This window comes from Aythya marila, assembly GCF_965140915.1.
Source record: "Aythya marila genome assembly, chromosome: 28".
NCBI lineage: Eukaryota > Metazoa > Chordata > Aves > Anseriformes > Anatidae > Aythya > Aythya marila.
Genome location: NC_139069.1, coordinates 2,461,879 through 2,480,498, shown reverse-complemented (window position 1 = coordinate 2,480,498; position 18,620 = coordinate 2,461,879). Strand labels below are relative to the sequence as shown.

At 50.1% G+C, this 18,620-nt stretch overlaps 2 protein-coding genes across 2 annotated transcripts; one reads left to right on the top strand and one right to left on the bottom strand.

Moving 5' to 3' along the window:
- Nucleotides 1-332: 332 nt before the first annotated feature.
- Nucleotides 333-1,292, bottom strand: LOC309888283 (olfactory receptor 14A16-like; the record flags this gene model as incomplete). The annotated part of the gene is made up of 1 exon (XM_082780522.1): nt 333-1,292. The coding sequence occupies one exon, from the start codon at nt 1,290-1,292 to the stop codon at nt 333-335; it is 960 nt and encodes a 319-aa protein (XP_082636648.1).
- An 8,544-nt stretch (nt 1,293-9,836) lies between these two features.
- LOC309888282 (olfactory receptor 14C36-like) lies at nt 9,837-10,772 on the top strand (the record flags this gene model as incomplete). The annotated part of the gene is made up of 1 exon (XM_082780521.1): nt 9,837-10,772. The coding sequence occupies one exon, from the start codon at nt 9,837-9,839 to the stop codon at nt 10,770-10,772; it is 936 nt and encodes a 311-aa protein (XP_082636647.1).
- Between the last annotated feature and the right edge of the window lie 7,848 nt (nt 10,773-18,620).

The window sequence follows — 18,620 nt, the reverse complement described above, 5'->3', positions numbered from 1 at the left end:
GCCCCAAAGGAGGACACCAAGGCTTTCCACCACGCTGCAGCAGGGATCTTCATCCCACAACCACTGCTGTACCTGAGAAGAGTGTATGAGAAATGAGATCCACAGAAACTGACTACCTGCTGGTTCCTTTAGTTAGTTACAAAGAGCTTAGCAGCACCTTTACATGAGGTTTTTGGTTAAGAAGAAAAGGTAGAGGGAGATAGAGGAAGAAAAATATCTTAAATTTATAAAATGAAATTATAAAATTATTTAAAATATTGGTATGATATCGAAAAGGATGAGCAATTTTGAAATAGATGAACAAAGGTGTTTCTGCCTTGTCCAGGTATCCTTCAGGGAATCAGATGCAGAAGACCAGTTCGTTTTTGAAATACTGAATATTCCAATAACATCCTCAGTGCCTCCTTGAGCTCTTTATTCTTCATGCTGTAGATGAGGGGGTTCAATGCTGGAGGCAGCACTGAGTACAGAAATGACACCACCACGTCCAGGGATGGGAAAGAGATGTAGGGGGGTTTCAGGTAGGCAATCATGGCAGTTCTGAAATACGGGGAGACCACGGCCAGGTGAGGGAGGCACGTGGAAAAGGCTTTGTGCTGGCCCTGGTCAGAGGGCATCCTCAGCACTGCCCTGAAGATCTGCACATAGGACACCACAATGAAAACAAAACAACCAACACTTAAACAGGCACTAACCAGAAGAATCCTGACTTCCGTGAGGTAGGCATCTGAGCAGGAGAGCTTGAGGATGTGGGGGATTTCACAGAAGAACTGGTCCACAGCATTGCCGTGGCAGAGGGGAAGGGAAAATGTGTTGGCCGTGTGCAGGACAGCATTGAGAAAGCCACTGCCCCAGGCAGCTGCTGCCATCTGGGCACAAGCTCTGCTGCCCAGGAGGCTCCCGTAGTGCAGGGGCTTGCAGATGGCAACGTAGCGGTCATAGGCCATGACGGTGAGAAGGGAATACTCTGCTCCAACCAGGAAAACTAAAAGGAAGACCTGTGCAGCACATCCTTGATAGGAGATGGCCCTGGTGTCCCAGAGGGCATTGGCCATGGCTTTGGGTAGAGTGGTGGAGATGCAGCCCAGGTCGAGGAGGGCGAGGTTGAGGAGGAAGAAGTACATGGGGGTGTGGAGGCAGTGGTGGCAGGCTACGGTGCTGAGGATGAGGCCGTTGCCCAGGAGGGCAGCCAGGTAGATGCCCAGGAAGAGCACAAAGTGCAGGAGCTGCAGCTCGCGCGTGTCTGCAAATGTCAGCAGCAGGAACTCAGTGATGGAGCTGACGTTGGACATCTGTTATTTCTGGTCATGAGGTCCTGTACAAGGAAGACAAAGGCAGTGATTGTGTACCACAGACATAATTGAGGAAAACCCTTTCCATATTCTCATTTAAAATCACCAAAAAATTGCCCATTTCCAGGCAGATATTTTGAAGCTCTCTTTCATTGATTCTGCCTGAGAGTGCCTCTGGGAGCAGGGGACTCCTCTGTTGGCAATGGAAGAATGAGTCCTGCACTACTGCCAGAGGGAGTAGCATGGTAGCAACATGATAGGAACATGGTAGGAACATGGGGTAGTCTCAGATTAACTTTACTGCTGATATCAAAGAGATTTCCTCAGTTTTGCTCCTAGTTTACCAAACTGCATAGCAGAGGTGTGGAGGTTTAGATATGTAATTATTTGTTTTGTGTTTTTGGTTGTAGCTTCCCCACCACACCGGAGAACTGTTTCTAAGGCATAAATCCTGGGCATTCTGCTGCACTCCAAGTAAAACCTTGTGGATCCTCAGAGGCAAAGACACTGTGCCTTCAGTGCAGAGTGTCAGAGACGACAGCCAGCCTCTCCATCAGTGCTGGTCTCAGCTGGCCCATGAGAGCTGCAGGAAAGTTGTACTCAGTTGTTCATCTGAAAAGAACCTGAACACTGCTGAAAGCAGAGGAATGCATGCTCAAAGTGCCCATCTCCACAGCCCTCACCTTGTCCCCGTACTCGCCTTTCCCCAAACACCCCGAGGGCACACCACTGCCTCTGAAATCCCCATCCCCAGCCAGCCTGGGAACAAGACCAGCAGCAGCACGGCCAGCTGGAGAAGCCAGGAGGAATGCCAGCGTGCTGCTGCCAGGGGAGGCAAGGCCAGGGAGGGACAGAGGGACACTCAGCAGACCCTCCTGTGCTGCAGCTCTGCCTGCAGAGGAGGCAGCTTCTCCTCATTGCAAATGATCTGTGCTCACCTCAAGCCAGCAGAGACGTCTCAAAGACAGGGCACTGGTCACTGGAGGATTTGCAGCTGCAAAGGATCGGCTAGGATAAAACCTGAGAGGACCACAGTGATGATGTTGGTGTAGTTTCTGTGCTGAAGTGTGGGAAGGGACTTTATGAAGTTCATTGATTAAATATTGATCTCTCACTGCAATTCTCTAGCAGTCTCAGTCTTCAGTACAAACCTGACCACCTATTACCATGAAACCGGCCTTCGCTCTTCCACAGGTATCTGCAAGTACAGGCTACAGACAAAGTCTTGCCATTCAGGTAGCCCCTGCCTTGGTCTTCCTTTTGAAAAATCCAATCATAAATGCCATTCTCTAAAGCATTTTCTACTCCTTTCTGGAGAAACAGAGAGACCCACCCTGACAGATGCTATCAGCCATCAGATGTGTCAGCTTTAGAAGACCCCTCTGGCAACCCCACCTGCATTGCCCTGCTGCCAGAGCCTCACGGTGTCAAGAGCCTGCAGATGTGTCCTGCCACACGCTGCCCTCTGTTGTTGTGCTCCTCAGTGCCTCCAAGCCCTCTCTCCTTCTCTCCTCTCTGTGTGCCAGCTGCGGTCAGAGCCCCCAGCCCTGCTGCGCTGTGCAGAGGAGCTGCTCCTGGGCACAGCTGTCTCTCTGCAGCACTGTCCTCTTGTCAGGAGCTTCCCTTGGGCCCAAGAGCCCAGCCCAGCTCAGCAGCACAGCACCCGACCATGGCATCGCTTGCTCTGTGCCCTTGGGCTCCCTCGAGGTGTCCCCAAGGCCTCAGGGCTGACAGCTCCCGAAGGCAGCAGGGTCTCTGCTGGCGTGTGGTGTCTGAAGCAGACTGAAGTCATCACTGTCTGCTCCTTGATGAATTTGGGAGAGACTGATTTTATGCTCTTAAAGTTTGATTGTCAAACATGACTACAAATGATTCTCTCCCTTAACTCCTATTGTGTTCCCACGGCATGGCAGGACACTTCAGCCATGACTGCCAGGGATCATTTCACCCCTCTGAATGTGTTGTAACAAAAGAGAGGGGGGAACTGAATGCTCTAAAAGGTTTTCTAAGAAGGCAGTTGGACACTAAGACACCATTCATTGAGTTTCCCTAGCTGTCCATCTGGAAGATCCTCTACCCATACACAAATCTCTTCTTCCTCTCTTGCTTGACCAGCATGGTGACTGGGATGTGGAACACCCTCATCACTGTGCTGGTGCCTGCCAACAAACACCTGCAGATGCCCGTGGCCTTCTTCCTGGGGGAGAGTTGTCCTCCTTGCAGAGCTCCAGCAGCCTGCCCCAAATGCAGTCCAGCTTCCTGGCTGGGGACAGCACCCCCTTTGCTCACAGAGGTGGCAGCACTCTCAGCTGCACCTTCTGCATGACCGCAGTGCTTCCTGCTTGGGGTTGTGTCCTACGGTCAGCCCTGGGCTGTATGCCATCCCTGTTCTCTGCAAGGCTCAAGAAGTGGAAGGTCTGACTCCAGAAGGCAGCTGTACCTGAACCAGGGGAATTTCTCTCATGTACAGGAATTCTTTCTCCTCCTCCCAGCTACAGTTCTGTGGCCCCAGTGTCATAGACACCTCTTGTGTGGTTTTGCCCCATTGCTGGAGCTGTCCTGCAGTGCCATAGTGATACTCTTGGTTTTGCTTTCAAAATTTGCATTTGCATCCAGTCTTCCAATTCCTAATCATGCAGATTTCATGTGTGTGTGTCCTGTGTTGGCAGGCCCAAGGCTTTATCCACCTGCTCTTCTGTCCTCACGAGTGTCACTGTTTTCTATGGCACAATCATCATTTTCTGTGTGAAGCACAGAACAGCCCACCTCACAGATCTTAACCAAGCTCTTTCCAAACCTTCATCATCCCCTGGTCAATCCTCAGGTTTCTTAGTGGTGGTGTGGGAAGGGTGAGAGAGGTGCTAGTGGAGATGCTGACATTGTCATAAAACCTATCTCAAATACCTTGGAAAGGACAGATGGATCAAAGACTTTCCTCAGGATTTGGAAAAGGTAGACGTCAAACCCATCTTCTAGTAGAGGGGCAAGCAGAAGGATGATTAAGCCTAACCAAGGAGAAAAGTGCCAGCCTTAGCCTTAGGCCCCAAACCAGACCTAAACTGAAGTCCTCAAAGCTTGCCCTTATTCTAAACCCTGAGCAGGTTCCTTAGGCACAACACCAAACAATTCCTTGAAGACCTTGCCATTCCTTAAACCCTGGAATGTGACCTCTTATTCCTAAACATTAACCTGATCATCTAACCCTCAAAGCCCTCCACCCTGCACACAGCACATCTCAGCTTCAACCCCACTCCTACCCCTACCTTGTGTGGCTTTTATGCTTGGGGTAGGGCAGGGACTGTGAGGTCCTGAAGCAGTCCCATGGCATTGGAAGAGGCATGTGCGGTGAAAGGTATGTGATCAGATCACAGTCCACAAGGAGGAGCTGGCTGGGAATGCTGGGATGGGATCAGGTGTGCCTCAGGATGTGCTGGGCCTGCAGGAGGCCCATGGCTGTGAAGGAGGCTGGGAGGCCACTTCTGTCTGTACAGCTGACGGACCAGCTGCAGAAATGTGGCACAGATAGGGACTGTAATGGCCAGAAGCATGCACATGGCATTGAACATGATGGTGAGGCACCTTCTGTTCTAGTCAGGTGAGAGACCACAGGAAGGCTGATGGCATGGGAGTCATGCTTGAGGTATAGTTTGTGAGACCGTAGAATGAGAGAATGGCTCCTGTTGGAAGGGACCTTAAAGGTCATCTAGTTCCAACCCCCCCGGCCGTAAGCAGGGATGCCTCCTACGAGATCAGGTTGCCCAGGGCCCTTTGCACAGGAATCCCTTCCTCTGTTGCATCAACTACACCTCTCAGTTTGGTGTCATCTGCACACTTGCTGAGGGTGCACTCGACCCCACTGTCTATGTCACTAATAAACATATTAAACCGTACGGGTCCGAGGGCAGACCCCTGAGGTACAAGACTCATCACCAGCCTCCACTTGGACATAGAGCCATTGAGCACCACTCTCTGGGTGTGACCTTCAGGCCAACTCCTTACCCACTGAATGGTTCACCCATCAAATGCATATCTCTCTAATTTGGAGACCAGGATGTCATGTGGGACCATGGCAATGGTCTTACAGAAGTCCAAGTAGATGACATTGGTTGGTCTTCCCTTGTTGTCTGATGTGGTCACTCCATTGTAGAAAGCCACCAGATTGGCCAGGCACCATTTACCCTTTGGTGAAGCCATTCTGGTTGTCTCGGATCACCTCTTTGTGCCTTGACACTGATTCCAGGAGGATCTTTTCCATGATCTTTTGAGGCACAGAGCTGAGGCTCACCATTCAGTAGTTCCCTGGGTTATCCTTTCTACCCTTTTTAAAAATGGGAGTGATATTTCCCTTTTTCAAGCCACCAGGGACTTCACACAACTGACAGGAATCTTCAAATATGATGGAGAGAGGCTTGCCAACTGCATCAGCCAGTTCCCTCAGGACCCTGGGATGCAAGTCGTCAGGTGCCATAGACTTGTACTTGTGGAGTTCCAGCAGGTGGTCTCAAACATGCACTTCATTTACAGTGGGTGGGACTTTGCACCCCCAGCCTCCATCCATGGGTCCAGGGAAATGAAAGACTTGGGAAGCCTGACTGGCAGAGAAGACTGAGGCAAAGATGTTGTTGAGTCCCTCAGCCTTCTCCATGTCTGTCATTACCAGTTCACCCTTCTCATCCATCACAAGGGGTAAACTCTCCTTGGCCATTCTTTTATGAGCAGTGTATCTGTAGAATCCCTTCCTATTATTGCTTGCATCCCTTGAGAAGATCAGTTCCATCTGTGCATTGCTTTCCTCATCCAATCCCTGAACACCCGAAACGGAAACATGTGAGAGGGCCTGGGAAAAGGAACCCTGGCTCCATAGAAGCCACTTGGGAAAAAAAACTTGTAGGTAGGAAGCATGATTTTGTGGAGGTGCAAAGCTGATGGGCACATTGTGCAGGATGCTCCTAAAGACCCATGTGTCCTTTTGCCTCCTGACTACAATGCTGACTACAATGCTTCTCAGGAATGGGGTAGCCAACAGAGGTGAGACAGATACACTGAGATGTTAAATGTCATCAGAAAGCTGATCCCAATAAAATGTGGCACAGTCAGGAGCAGCTCGGACAAGAGACTGTAGATGCTAGATGCTACAGTAAAACTGATTTAAAACAGTCATGTATTGCCGTCACCTTATTTGAACCAGTAATTTTAATTGTTAAAACTAAATGCTACTAAATACTAAACGCTACTCCACCTCTCTGAGAGGAATCCACTACTCAAAGTATGCACTGAAGCAAAACACAGCCCTTAGCCCCCTTCCCTTACCTTTCCCGGACCTTTACACTCCTGCTTACCCCAATCCCTACCCTAAACACTAACATTAAAATGCACTATTTCGCTCTAGAGAAGTTGTAGGCAGGCCTTAAAATACTCTTAACCACAGGGTTTGCCCATAAGCTTATGACAGACCTAATAGCCACAGAAGAACACCAAAGATTCCCATTAAACCTGTGTTTATCCTCTAACCTAGAATGGTGAGCCCTAGTCCCTAAAGAACTAGAGAGAGGTCAGCCCTACCTCAGGATGTCCTTACCCAGCAGGAGGAATGTGACTCTGAAGTCACTTCTGCATCTGCACTTGATAGGGCAGCAGCAGGAATGTGTCACGGAAAGAGACTGTGAGGCCACTTCTGTCTGGAGGTGGCAGGTCACCCTTGCCTTCTCCCTGGGAGCTGCACTTTTGGGCTGACATCTGGCAGTGGCCCTGCTAGGCCAGCAGAAGGCACCTGCTTGGCTGGTGGATCCCCTCTGCCTCCAGAGCCAGGAGGACCCAGGCAGAAAGTAGGCCCCCAGATGGGTTGTCCTGTCCCTTCTGCTTGAGTCCATGACTGCACAGCAGCAGGCACAAGGCTTGGCTATGTCTAGCCAAGAAGCTGCAAGGCCAGCAGCAGGCCCCTGGCTTGGAAGCTGCTGCTGAGGTGACTTGTGTCTGCTTGGCTGACAGGCCACAAGAATTATGATGGGTTGGGATGCCGTCTTCAGCTGAGAGAATGGAGCATCAGTGTGGGCGAAACTTGAGAAAATGCAGGATTTTGCCTAGAGAATCCTCTTGACATTTACAAGAAGAACCCAGTCTTGCACCAGAGGAAGAGGAACCCTACACATGGGCAGACTGGGACCCTGCTAAGTGAGCGGTGCCCAGGAGGAGGAAGGCCTGAGCACCACGAGGGATGCCATACAGCAGTGGTGCCTGCTCACCAGAAACCAGGCCAAGCTTCCTACAGAGCTGCCTTAGGAGGAGCATGGACACCAAGAAGATCTGAGTTATCAGACTCAGCTCAGACTCGGTGTAACACCTCACGGACAAGTGCCTACAATAGCCACTAAAGAGGTACAGGTCTGGGAGTCCCTAGGACAGCCTGGTGTGGAGAGGATCAAGGGTTATACCAAGGCTGAAAGTCCCTACTCTCATTTCTGACTGAAACTCACTGCCACTGATGAATTCGAAGAGACAAGTTGATAATGAGCCCAAGGTCCTCATTATCGCTATGCATGCACCCATGAACCAGGCAGGGGTTGTACCATTCTCCTGCACTTGGTCATGTACATCCCCATCTGCTACTGCACCACAAAGAGCCCTGAGCTGTCTCTGAATGTAAAGGATCTCCCTTCCCAGGGGACATGGGTCAAGGCCTGGCCCTTGTGCTTGGTGACACACATCCAGTTTTCCTACACATCAGTGTCACCTTCACATTGCCTTTTTCTCCTTGTCCTCACTGCCTCTAGAGTTCTGCTCTAACGAGCTCCAAGGGAGGCTGTGTCAGTGCTGGCCCTCAGGGGGACACTGCAGGAAACTTGCCTCTGACTTGGACTTCTGAAGAGATGTCTTCGATTGTCTCGGAGTGCCTGAGGTTCATGGGCTCATCAGCAAAGCCCCCAGAGGGGTGATTGCAGTGCCTTGGGCTGGTGCTGTGCTGTTGAGCTGGGCCAGGCTCATGGGACAGAGAGAGCTCGTGGCAAGAGGGCCGTGGTGCAGAGAGACAGATGTGCCCAGGAGCAGCTCCTCTGCACAGCGCAGCAGGGCTGGGGGCTCTGACCGCAGCTGGCACACAGAGAGGAGAGAAGGAGAGAGGGCTGGGAGGCACTGAGGAGCGCAACAACAGAGGGCAGCGTGTGGCAGGACACATCTGCAGGCTCTTGACACCGTGAGGCTCTGGCAGCAGGGCACTGCAGGTGGGGTTGCCAGAGGGGTCTTCTACAGCTGGCACATCTGATGGCTGATAGCATCTGTCAGGGTGGGTCTCTCTGTTTCTCCAGAAAGGAGTGGAAGATGCTTTAGAGAATGGCATCTATGGTTGGACATTTAGAGAGGAAGGCTAAAACTGGGGTTACCTGAAGGGTAAGATTTTTTCTATAGTCTGTGTTTTGAGCTTATGGCAGTGGAGTGCAGGTAGGTTTCAAGGTAATTTGTTGTCAGCATTGTGTAGGAGACTGAGACTCCTGGAGCATTGCACTGAGAGATCCATATGTCAGAAATGAACTTCATAAAGTGCCTTCAGCCACCTCAGGTTAAAGATTGGACCAATGTCATGTTTGTGGACTCCTCAGGTTTTTACTGAGCTGACGCTAATCTGGCTCCTGGCAAGGATATGGGCAGGTAGCAGGGACATGGGCAGGCAGTGAGAGGGAGCTGCTGTCAGAAATGTTGTGTTAGGGAGGGCTCAGGCACCTCCCTGCCATCCCCTGCAGGGCAGGCACCTTCCCTGGGACACCCCCTGCTCTCCTCTCCCACCAGCACAACCTCTGCCCTGGTGTCCCCAGCAGGAGCTGCCTCGTCTGCAGGCAGAGCTGCAGCACAGGAGGGTCTGCTGAGTGTCCGTCTGTCCCTCCCTGGCCTTGCCTGCCCTGGCAGCAGCACGCTGGCATTCCTCCTGGCTTCTCCAGCTGGCCGTGCTGCTGCTGTTCTTGTTCCCAGGCTGGCTGGGGATGGGGGTTTCACATGCCTGTGGGGTGAGCCCTCGGTGTGCTTGGGGGAAAGGGAGTATGGGAGTATGGGGACAGAGTGGGGGGTCTGGAGATGGACACTTTGAGCTTGGATTGCTCTGCTCTCAGCAGTGTCCAAGTTATTCTCAGGTGAACTTCTGAGTTCAGTTTTCCTGCAGCACAGATCAACTGAATCCATGGAGAGGATCCACAGGATCCACAGTATTTCACATGCAATAAGAAAGAAATGTACAGGATTTCTGCCTTAGAGATTCTCCACAGGAGTAATGGCTAAGCTAGAAGAAAAGATACAAGTCTTCCTATGTTATTTACCTATTGGTGTAGGACAGTATTGACTCCTGCATTGCCTAAAGCAGAGTCCTCTGCTCCAAAGCACAGCCTAAGGCAGCATCAATCCAACTGCAAGAAAGGGATCTGCCAAATATCTTCATGGAAGTGAGCAAGCATGTTGGGAGGCTTAAATGAGAAATTGAAATCCTTTTCCTTAGATAATTCTAATGTTAATAATCACCATCTTTCTGTTCCTTCGGCAGGACCCCATGCCCAGAACAAGCATATGCCCAACATCAGCTCTGTGAGCGAGTTCCTCCTGCTGGCATTCGCAGACACGCGCGAGCTGCAGCTCCTGCACTTTGCGCTCTTCCTGGGCATCTACCTGGCTGCCCTCCTGGGCAACGGCCTCATCCTCAGTGCCGTAGCCTGCCACCACCGCCTCCACACCCCCATGTACTTCTTCCTCCTCAACCTCGCCCTCCTTGACCTCGGATCCATCTCCACCACTCTGCCCAAAGCCATGGCCAATGCCCTCTGGGACACCAGGGCCATCTCCTATCAAGGCTGTGCTGCTCAGGTCTTCTTGTTTGTCTTCTTGATTGCATCAGAATTTTATCTTCTCACCGTCATGGCCTACGACCGCTACGTTGCCATCTGCAAGCCCCTGCACTACAGGAGCCTCGTGGGCAGCAGAGCTTGTGCCCAGATGGCAGCAGCTGCCTGGGGCGGTGGCTTTCTCAATGCTGTCCTGCACACGGCCACTACATTTTCCCTGCCCCTCTGCCATGACAATGCTGTGGACCAGTTCTTCTGTGAAATCCCCCACATCCTCAAGCTCTCCTGCTCAGATGCCTACCTCAGGGAAGTTAGGGCACTTGTGTTTACTGTTTCTTTATTTTTTGGATGTTTTGTTTTCATTGTTTTCTCCTATGTGCAGATCTTCAGGGCAGTGCTGAGGATGCCCTCTGAGCAGGGACGACACAAAGCCTTTTCCATGTGCCTCCCTCACCTGACCGTCGTCTCCCTCTTTGTTAGCACTGCCATATTTGCCTACCTGAAGCCACCCTCCATTTCCTCACCATCCTTGGATCTGGTGGTCGCACTTCTGTACTCAGTGGTGCCTCCAGCACTGAACCCCCTCATCTACAGCATGAGAAACCAAGAGGTGAAGGATGCAGTGAGGAAACTGTTTCAATACATGCTTCTTAAGCATCAGTAATGTGTTCAGAAGATGTATTTCTAATAATGTGGAATTTTGATTCATATTATGTTATTTCATTTTTATCTTTACTAGTGCTATCATAACACTATCATTGATAATAATCCTAACAGAAATAAAAGGATATTTGGGAAGATGATATAATATTTTTTTAAATTATTTTTCTCTGTTAATATTTTAAATATTTTTTTTTTATAATGCAATTCTTAGCATTCTGAATGTTACGTTTTGTGTTAGTTTTCACCACGTCATCTGTGACCCAGAGGCTTTCTCTGAATGTGTTTATCCCTAAATGACACCTGGCCTCTGTTGTGGCATCTTGTTTATAAAATGAAGTTGCTCAGTGCTCAGGGGTCTTCTTCCCAATCTGGAGTGAAGAAGACAATCAGGGAATACCAGGCTCAAGGCCTCGGTCTTGTACTTGGGTACCACCTGGACACAGGGGCATGAGGACATGGGGTGCTGGGTGAGGGAGTCAGGACTGAGTCGTCACTGGTGGATGCCCATTGCCCCTGGAGACCCTGACCTGTCAAGAAGCAGCTTCTTGGGATTGACAAGTGACAGGACTGGTGGCATCAAGGAGGTATTGCGAGCCACCAGAATATCCTAAGGGTTCTCCTGGGACACTGTGTGCCTTGTGTTGGGTGGGCAGTGAGTGGATCGTCACGGTAAAGTTAAGCCAAAGGATGCATAGGCTGGTGGGAGCTCTGCAGTGCCAGGACACACAGTAATTACCCATTAATTTATTTAGTACTTAATTAATAAAACAACAACTCATCAGCTCAAAAGATTCTATCCCTTCCGTAAAATGTCTCACATGAAGTGTAATTTCTATCATGAAGAAGTGTGATTTTTCAGGATGCATATTCATCGCAGGAGAAGAAATACTGGTGTTCACCTGTACTTGCATTGTCCTCGCTTTTCTATCATGGTGTGCTCCCTCCTTCATCTTCCAGGCACAAAACCCATCTTGATTACACAGAACATGCTGAATGTCTCCTTTTACCAGCTGCCAGTCTGGACCCATGCACTTCCTATTGTTCTCCTGGTTTGCCTTCCCCTTACTCTTTAATCATTCAGACCTCTCTCACCAACCCAGTTGCTGCTTTGAGTTTCAGTGAGTTCAAGCTCACCCATCTCTCAGCAGTCTGTCTAATGGTTTCCTTAGCAAGACCCTCATAATTTATCATTGAATGAATATGATACGGATTGATATAAACACTATTTTTTTTAATTTCCTTTTAGTCATTTTAAAATACATCGTGTACTTAGCCATCCTTTTGGGAATATAAACATTACTGGAGGCAACAAAATAAAGAACTTGAGCTTTGTTTTTTTGAAAATTGCAAAGCCTCCCCAGGGACATGTTAGGGTAGATAACTGGAGGTCATCATTACAGACAGGCAAAGCACTGTGCTGAGAAAACTCTTGGTTGCTTTTCTTGAAGCACAGGGGCCAAGGCCTGACCCCTGGAAGTGGGAGGGGAGATCCTGCACCCCTACATCTGGCTCAGGGCTCTTCCTGGGGATCTGTGGGATGTGGTGGGCAGTGTGATGTCATGAGAAGAACACTGGTATGACACCTGCCAGCCTCTGCACAGGGTTGCAAGGAATCGATGAGGCCCCACCGTAATGAACATCTCTCCTCATAAGCTCTAGCCAAGGGGACAACAATGTCAGGGTTTTTGGGGCCCTGCATTCTTGCCAGCACCCTCTGCCTTCTCCTCTGCAGGCTTTGCTATGCTATCCAACATTTCTCTTTCTTTCCTTGAAATCTGCAGACACCCATCTCTGTTCACTCCCTTGCTCTCATCCCGGCATTTCAGTCATTTCACCAATGTCTCATCAACCCTCACCAGCTGTTCCTTGAAACACAAAGCCATGGTCTGATCACAGACACTCTTTGGTTGACCTCTGGCACCACAGCACAACCCTTTGAGGGACATTTTTTCCTCCTCGTGGCCAGTGCGTAACTTCCATGCTGCAGTCTGTGTCATTTTTTTTTTCTCCTGCTCTTTCCTACTACCAAAGAAAGCTCCATCAGGGTGGAAACCACTCCTGAATTAGGCATCCCAACTCAGCAGGCTCCTTGCGGCCTCTCAGCCAAGCAGACACAAGTCACCTCAGCAGCAGCTTCCAAGCCAGGGGCCTGCTGCTGGCCTTACAGCTTCTTGGCTACACACAGCCAAGCCTTGTGCCTGCTGCTGCCCACTCATGGACTCAAGCAGAAGGGACAGGACAACCCATATAGGGGCCTTCTTTCTGCCTGGGTCCTCTGGGGGTGTAGGCAGAGGGGATCCCCCAGTCAGCATGCCAAGCAGGTGCCTTCTGCTGGCCTAGCAGGGCCACTGCCAGATGTCAGCCCAAAAGTGCAGCTCCCAGGGAGAAGCCAAGGCTGACCTGCCACCTCCAGACACAAGTGACCTCACAGTCCCTGCCACAGTCACATTCCTGCTGCTGGGGCAGGAGATCCTGAGGCAGAGCTGAGCTCCTCTGATCATCCCCACCCATCTCCTCCTTGTGGCCCACAAGCTGATGGCTTTCATGATCTCAGAGTATCTGTCTCATATCTGTTGGCTACTCCTTTCCAGAGACTGACATGGCACCTAAGTCAGGATGGTGAAGAACACAAAGGCTGTACTTGAACCCTGCACAATATGCCCAGCAGTTCTTGTACCACCCCAAAATTTTGTTTCCTGCCTCCAACTTTTGGATACAGAATGGCTTCTGTGTACCCAGGCTATCTTCTTCCAAACCCACATGCACGGTTCAGTTTGCCCCAAACGTCTTGGAGGCAGTGGCCCTCTCTGTGTAGAAAAATGAAAGCAGTCCTAAAGGATGACTTCAGGCAAAAGCTGACACCTCTGACATGACAACCCCTATCCAAGACCTCTTCCTCTATGGGGCCTACCAGGTACTTAGAAAGAGCCGATCTCAGAAACTACATGCACAGCAAGTGCCTTCTGCTGCCCTACCATGGACACTGGCAGATGTGAGCCTAAAGGCACAGATCCCAGCCAGGAGTCAAGGGTGACCTGTCAGCTACTTCAGAAAGCAGTCACCTCACAGGCCATTTAACAGCCATTAGCTTCCTGCTGGACTTAGTGCTTCTGATACACCACTGAGCTTATAATGCCACACCTACAAAACACCCCCTTTTTGGGCCAGGACCTGCCCAGGTAGAAGTGATCTGGTTGTGATCCTCCAAGCTCATGGCACACCTGCTGGGCTCCCAGGCTCTCTGACACTCAGGAGCCAGTTCCGTGCCGGTCCTGTGAGGTGCTAGGGCAGGAGGGATCTTGTAGGCAATGTGGCATCCCCATGCCTGTTGGCAGTCTCTCAGCTCCTTGTGCACAGTGAAGATCACACTCAAGTCCAGAAGTCTGAAGCTGGCCTAGAAGACACTCATGTGAAGCATCCTTGCAGCCCCAGCCCCAGCTGGTGGTGCTGCTCTGCAGAGCGAGGGGGCTGTGGTGCCTGTGGCATGGGGGCACTCTGCAGGGCTGTGCTGGGCAGGCTGGGAGGCAGACCCAGCTCATGGGGTCACTGCCATTGCCCCAGGGCTGCAAGGAATCACTCACCATGCTCCTTTGCTGGGGCTGCTGTGTGCCCTGGGGCTGCAGATCCCTCCTCTGCTTGCTCACGCCAGATTGAGCACTTGAGCTCTGATCAGTCCACCTCGGAGGAGATCCCCCCTTAGGAGGGAAGTGCTGCAGTGGAGGCCAGCTGTGCCACTGCCGTGCCCACTGCCTGTCCCTGCCTGCAGTCCCAGCACAGCCCCACAGCAGCACTGGCACCAAGCTGCAGGAGCAGCCGGGCCTGACGCCACCAGCAGGGCTCCGCAGGACAGGGCGGCAGTGGCAAGAGAGCAGCTCTGCATGCCCCAAGCGCTGGTGTTCCCTGGCCATGCTGCTGGGATGGGACTTTTCCTCTGCACCCCTGCACACAGACACTGCCCCTGCAGAGCCAGGCCTGGTCTCAGAGGAAGGCTTCTCTCTGTAGATTTCAGAGACTGATTTTTGAAAGTGTGATTTGTGCTGTTGGACTGTGGTTGTCAAGCATGTTGTGCTTTATCCTGGCAGACAGCTCAGCACCACATAGCTCATCCTCACCCCTGAAATGCTCATGTGTTGAGATAAGGATGGTTTGATAGCAAAGGAAAGGAAGAGATGTTGCTGCTGCTGCTGCTGATGATGATGATAATGTAGTTTATTAAATCATGCGATGACAGTGCAATTGCTCACCACACACTGACCAATACACAGCCCATCCCCAAGCAGGGGTCCCCCTGAACCTGGCCAGCCTGCCTCAGGATCTCCTGTGTAGGTCCTTTGACCTTGCTTTGTTTTATGTCAAAATCAGCGGTGGTGGGACTTCATTCAGTCCACAGAAGTCCACCATGATCTTCCACTCCCCATTAGAATTTTGCACTGTCCATATGGGACTATTAAAGGGTGAGAGAGCCTTGCTGATCACTCCTTGGCTCTCCAGTCAATGAACCAGGTCATGCAGGGGAATCAGGGAGTCTCTGTTAGTGTAATACTGCCTCAGGTGCACTGTTGTGGTAGCGATTGGCACCTGCTGCTCATTGGCCATCAGCACGTCCACAGCAGAAGGGTCCTGTGAGAGAGTGGGCAAGGTAGACAACTGTTTAAAGGTAAGCCTTTGGATCTTTGGAGTACCCTTTCCTGAAGGACTCTATACTAAGGATGCACAGAGCTTCTGGGCCAGTCTCAAGGGGTTGCTTTTGCCACTCTTTCCCATTAGACTCACATCAGCCTCCAATACAGTTAACTACTGGGATTCTCCCATCATTCCAGAAATACAATTGGGTTCTGGCCCTTTTAGCTCGATGGCATTACACTACACTGTGCATTGGTGTCCTTTAAAACCTAACACCTGCTGTGGGTCTGATGTGCCAAGCAAGTAATCCTCAAAGTCCAATACACTCAGTTGCCTCCTTCCTCCCCCCGGTTGGAGGTAGAACCCCTCTAGTCCCGCTCATAGTATTCATTACTCTGTTTGGAGGACTTCCCACTAGAAACAGGAGCAGCAATTTTCTCAGAAGAACCACTTTTTGTGAATGTTTTTCCTTGCGCTTCATGTATCCATGCCTCTAGGATGGAGGTAGATTTTCCATCCCATTTTCTCATGGCTTTGCTGTCGTCACACAGTTAAAACCACAGAGCTGCACGTGATATGTACCCACTATATCACCTTTCTTGAGTAGAGGGACACTTACACCTGAGAGCTGAGGTATTGGTTCTTACAGGTGGGGAGGAAGATGTATTCTCTTGTAGTTCTTGGACCTACTCAGATAGTTTCTCCATTGACGAGACACAGGTTCGTAGGGAAGAAGAGAGACTTTCTTTGTAATGCCATAGCTGGCTAGCCGATTCATCCACCATGGGTTCCTCTTGGTCTTTCCTGGTCATTACTGCCAACGAATTGGCATATGATTATGGTGTACTCTGTACAAACTTCTGTCACATGGGTCATGTGCAGTTGACTTTATCTGGATCTTTGGACAGCTGTTAGTTTCTAGGTTTCTACAAATCGCCTTCAGCATGGGTAATTCCCTCAGGTACAGGATACCCCTCTGCATGGTAGTCCACTTGCCTGGTTGACATAGAAGATCTTCCTTCAAGGGATACCTTTCTTTCAGGCCTGAGAGGATTAAGTTCCTTGTGCCCTTTTCCAATGGCTTTCTCAATCACCCCTCACCTACAGGAGGATCCCAGCTGCTTGGCTTCCCTGCCCTCTAAATCCAGACTGTTAGCCCCCTTCTCTCAGCACTGGAGCAGCCAGCTGACAATGTGCTCACCGAGATGATGGCTAAAATATTTTCCTATGTCTCGTAGCTTACACTGGGATAGGGATCACATGGTTTCTGATGCTTATATGACCTCTTCTTCTTGGTCACCCTGCTTCCATGATGGACCAACTTAGCAGAAACCTGCCTCTTCTACTTCCTCCTCCTTTCTTGTCTGGGTGCCTGAGTTTCTTTCCTTTCTAAAGAAAAACTGACTTTTACACCCATTGTTTTCTCTTGCATAAAGAGGCAACCGATACTGGTACAGGCTGGTTCTCTGGCCCAGCCATGGGGCCCATTGCAGGTGCTGGAGTGGCTGCAGGGCCCATCACTGGAGTTGTTCTGGCTGCAGGGCCTTCTGGATGAGTTGAAGTGGCTGCAGTGCCTATCGCAGGTTTGGGAGTAGCTATAGGGCCTGTCACGAGTGTCAATTTAACTTTGGGCCCACCTCAGGAGCTGGAGTGCCTGCAGGGCCTGTTGCAGGGTTTGGAGTGGCTTTGGACAGGCCATATGCCTGTCCTGGAGGAGAAGGGAGATATGCAGGAGAAAGAGAGAGGGAAGAAGTGGTGAAAAGCATCCCCCACTGTCCATCCCAGTTCCACCCACCCTGCATAGGTTTACTCCCCAAGGAGAAAAGGCAAAGAGTTTAAAAGAGTGTAATTCTAAATAATTTCTAAGAGATGAAGAGATGGTTCCTGAGGTATGGAGGCAGCAATTATTTTATCCTGTCATAAGTCAGCGTTATCCAATACAGCAAAACAGTAACCTTAAACCAGCCCCCAGAACTGATAAAGAGCACACCATGGATGACAATTAGTAATGTGCTGTACAACACAATTCTGAAAACAAGCACCACAGACCCCAGATCAAAAATATCAATGCTGTGATCAGCAACTGGTAAACTGATCTAATGCTTATCACAATTTACTTTTAAAACGCTGTGGTCAGCTCTGTCATCTCAACCTTTGTGCTCCATGCTAGGCACCAAAAAGCCTTGCTGTGGTTTGACCCAGCAGGCAGCTCAGAACTGTACAGATATTCATCCAATGGACTGCAGGAGAGAAGAGGGAGAAAAAAAAAAAAAAAGTAAAAGTTTATGAGTTGATATAAAAGCAGATTAATAGGACACAAAGGAAATAATGATAACAACAACAATAGCAATAAATTGTTATTATATATTTCATCATCATCATCACCATCACCATCATTATTATTATTATTATTATTATTATTATTATTATTATTATTATTATTATTATAGACACAGATATAATTATTATTATGGCCTGGCACATCAGACCCACAAAATGTATCAGGCTCTACTAGACACCAGTGCACAGTGTACCCTAATGCCATCAAGCTAGAAAGAGGTCCACCTGTATATCTGGAGTGACAGGGGGATCCCAACAATTAACTGTACTGGAGGCTGAAGTGAGTCTAACTGGGAAGGAATGGCCAAAGCACCCCATTGGGACTGGCCCGGAGGCTACGTGCGTCCTCGACATAGGCTGCTTCAGGAGAGGGAATTTCAAAGTTCCAAGGTGGGGCTTTGACATAGCTGTCTTGGAGACAAAGGACATGAAACAGTTGTCTACCTTGCTTGGCCTTCCACAGAATCCTTCTGTTGGGGGTTTGCTGAGGGCTGAAGAACAGCAGGTGCCAATGGCTACCATGGTGGAGCACCTGAGGCAGCGTCATGCTAACTGAGACTCCCTGATTGCCATCCATGAGCTGGGTCATCGACTGGAGAACCAAGGTGTAAATGTAGAGCTTGGGAGCGTAGTTTAGTGGTGGACTTGTCAGCACTAAGGTAAAGTTGCCTGACCTGGGTGACACGTCCCAGAGTAGTGTCAGGCACAATGCAATTCTTTTTGCCGTCTGCATCTGTAGCACAGGAAGTAGGATTTTTCCCTGCTCTATTGACTGGGCAGCTCTTTTCACATTACTCAGTTTAGGTTTGTGTGACTGGAGGGGGACAATTTCCCAAAAGAAGCCAAGCTCATGGGTACAGCTACAGCCACAGGAAGATTTTTTTTT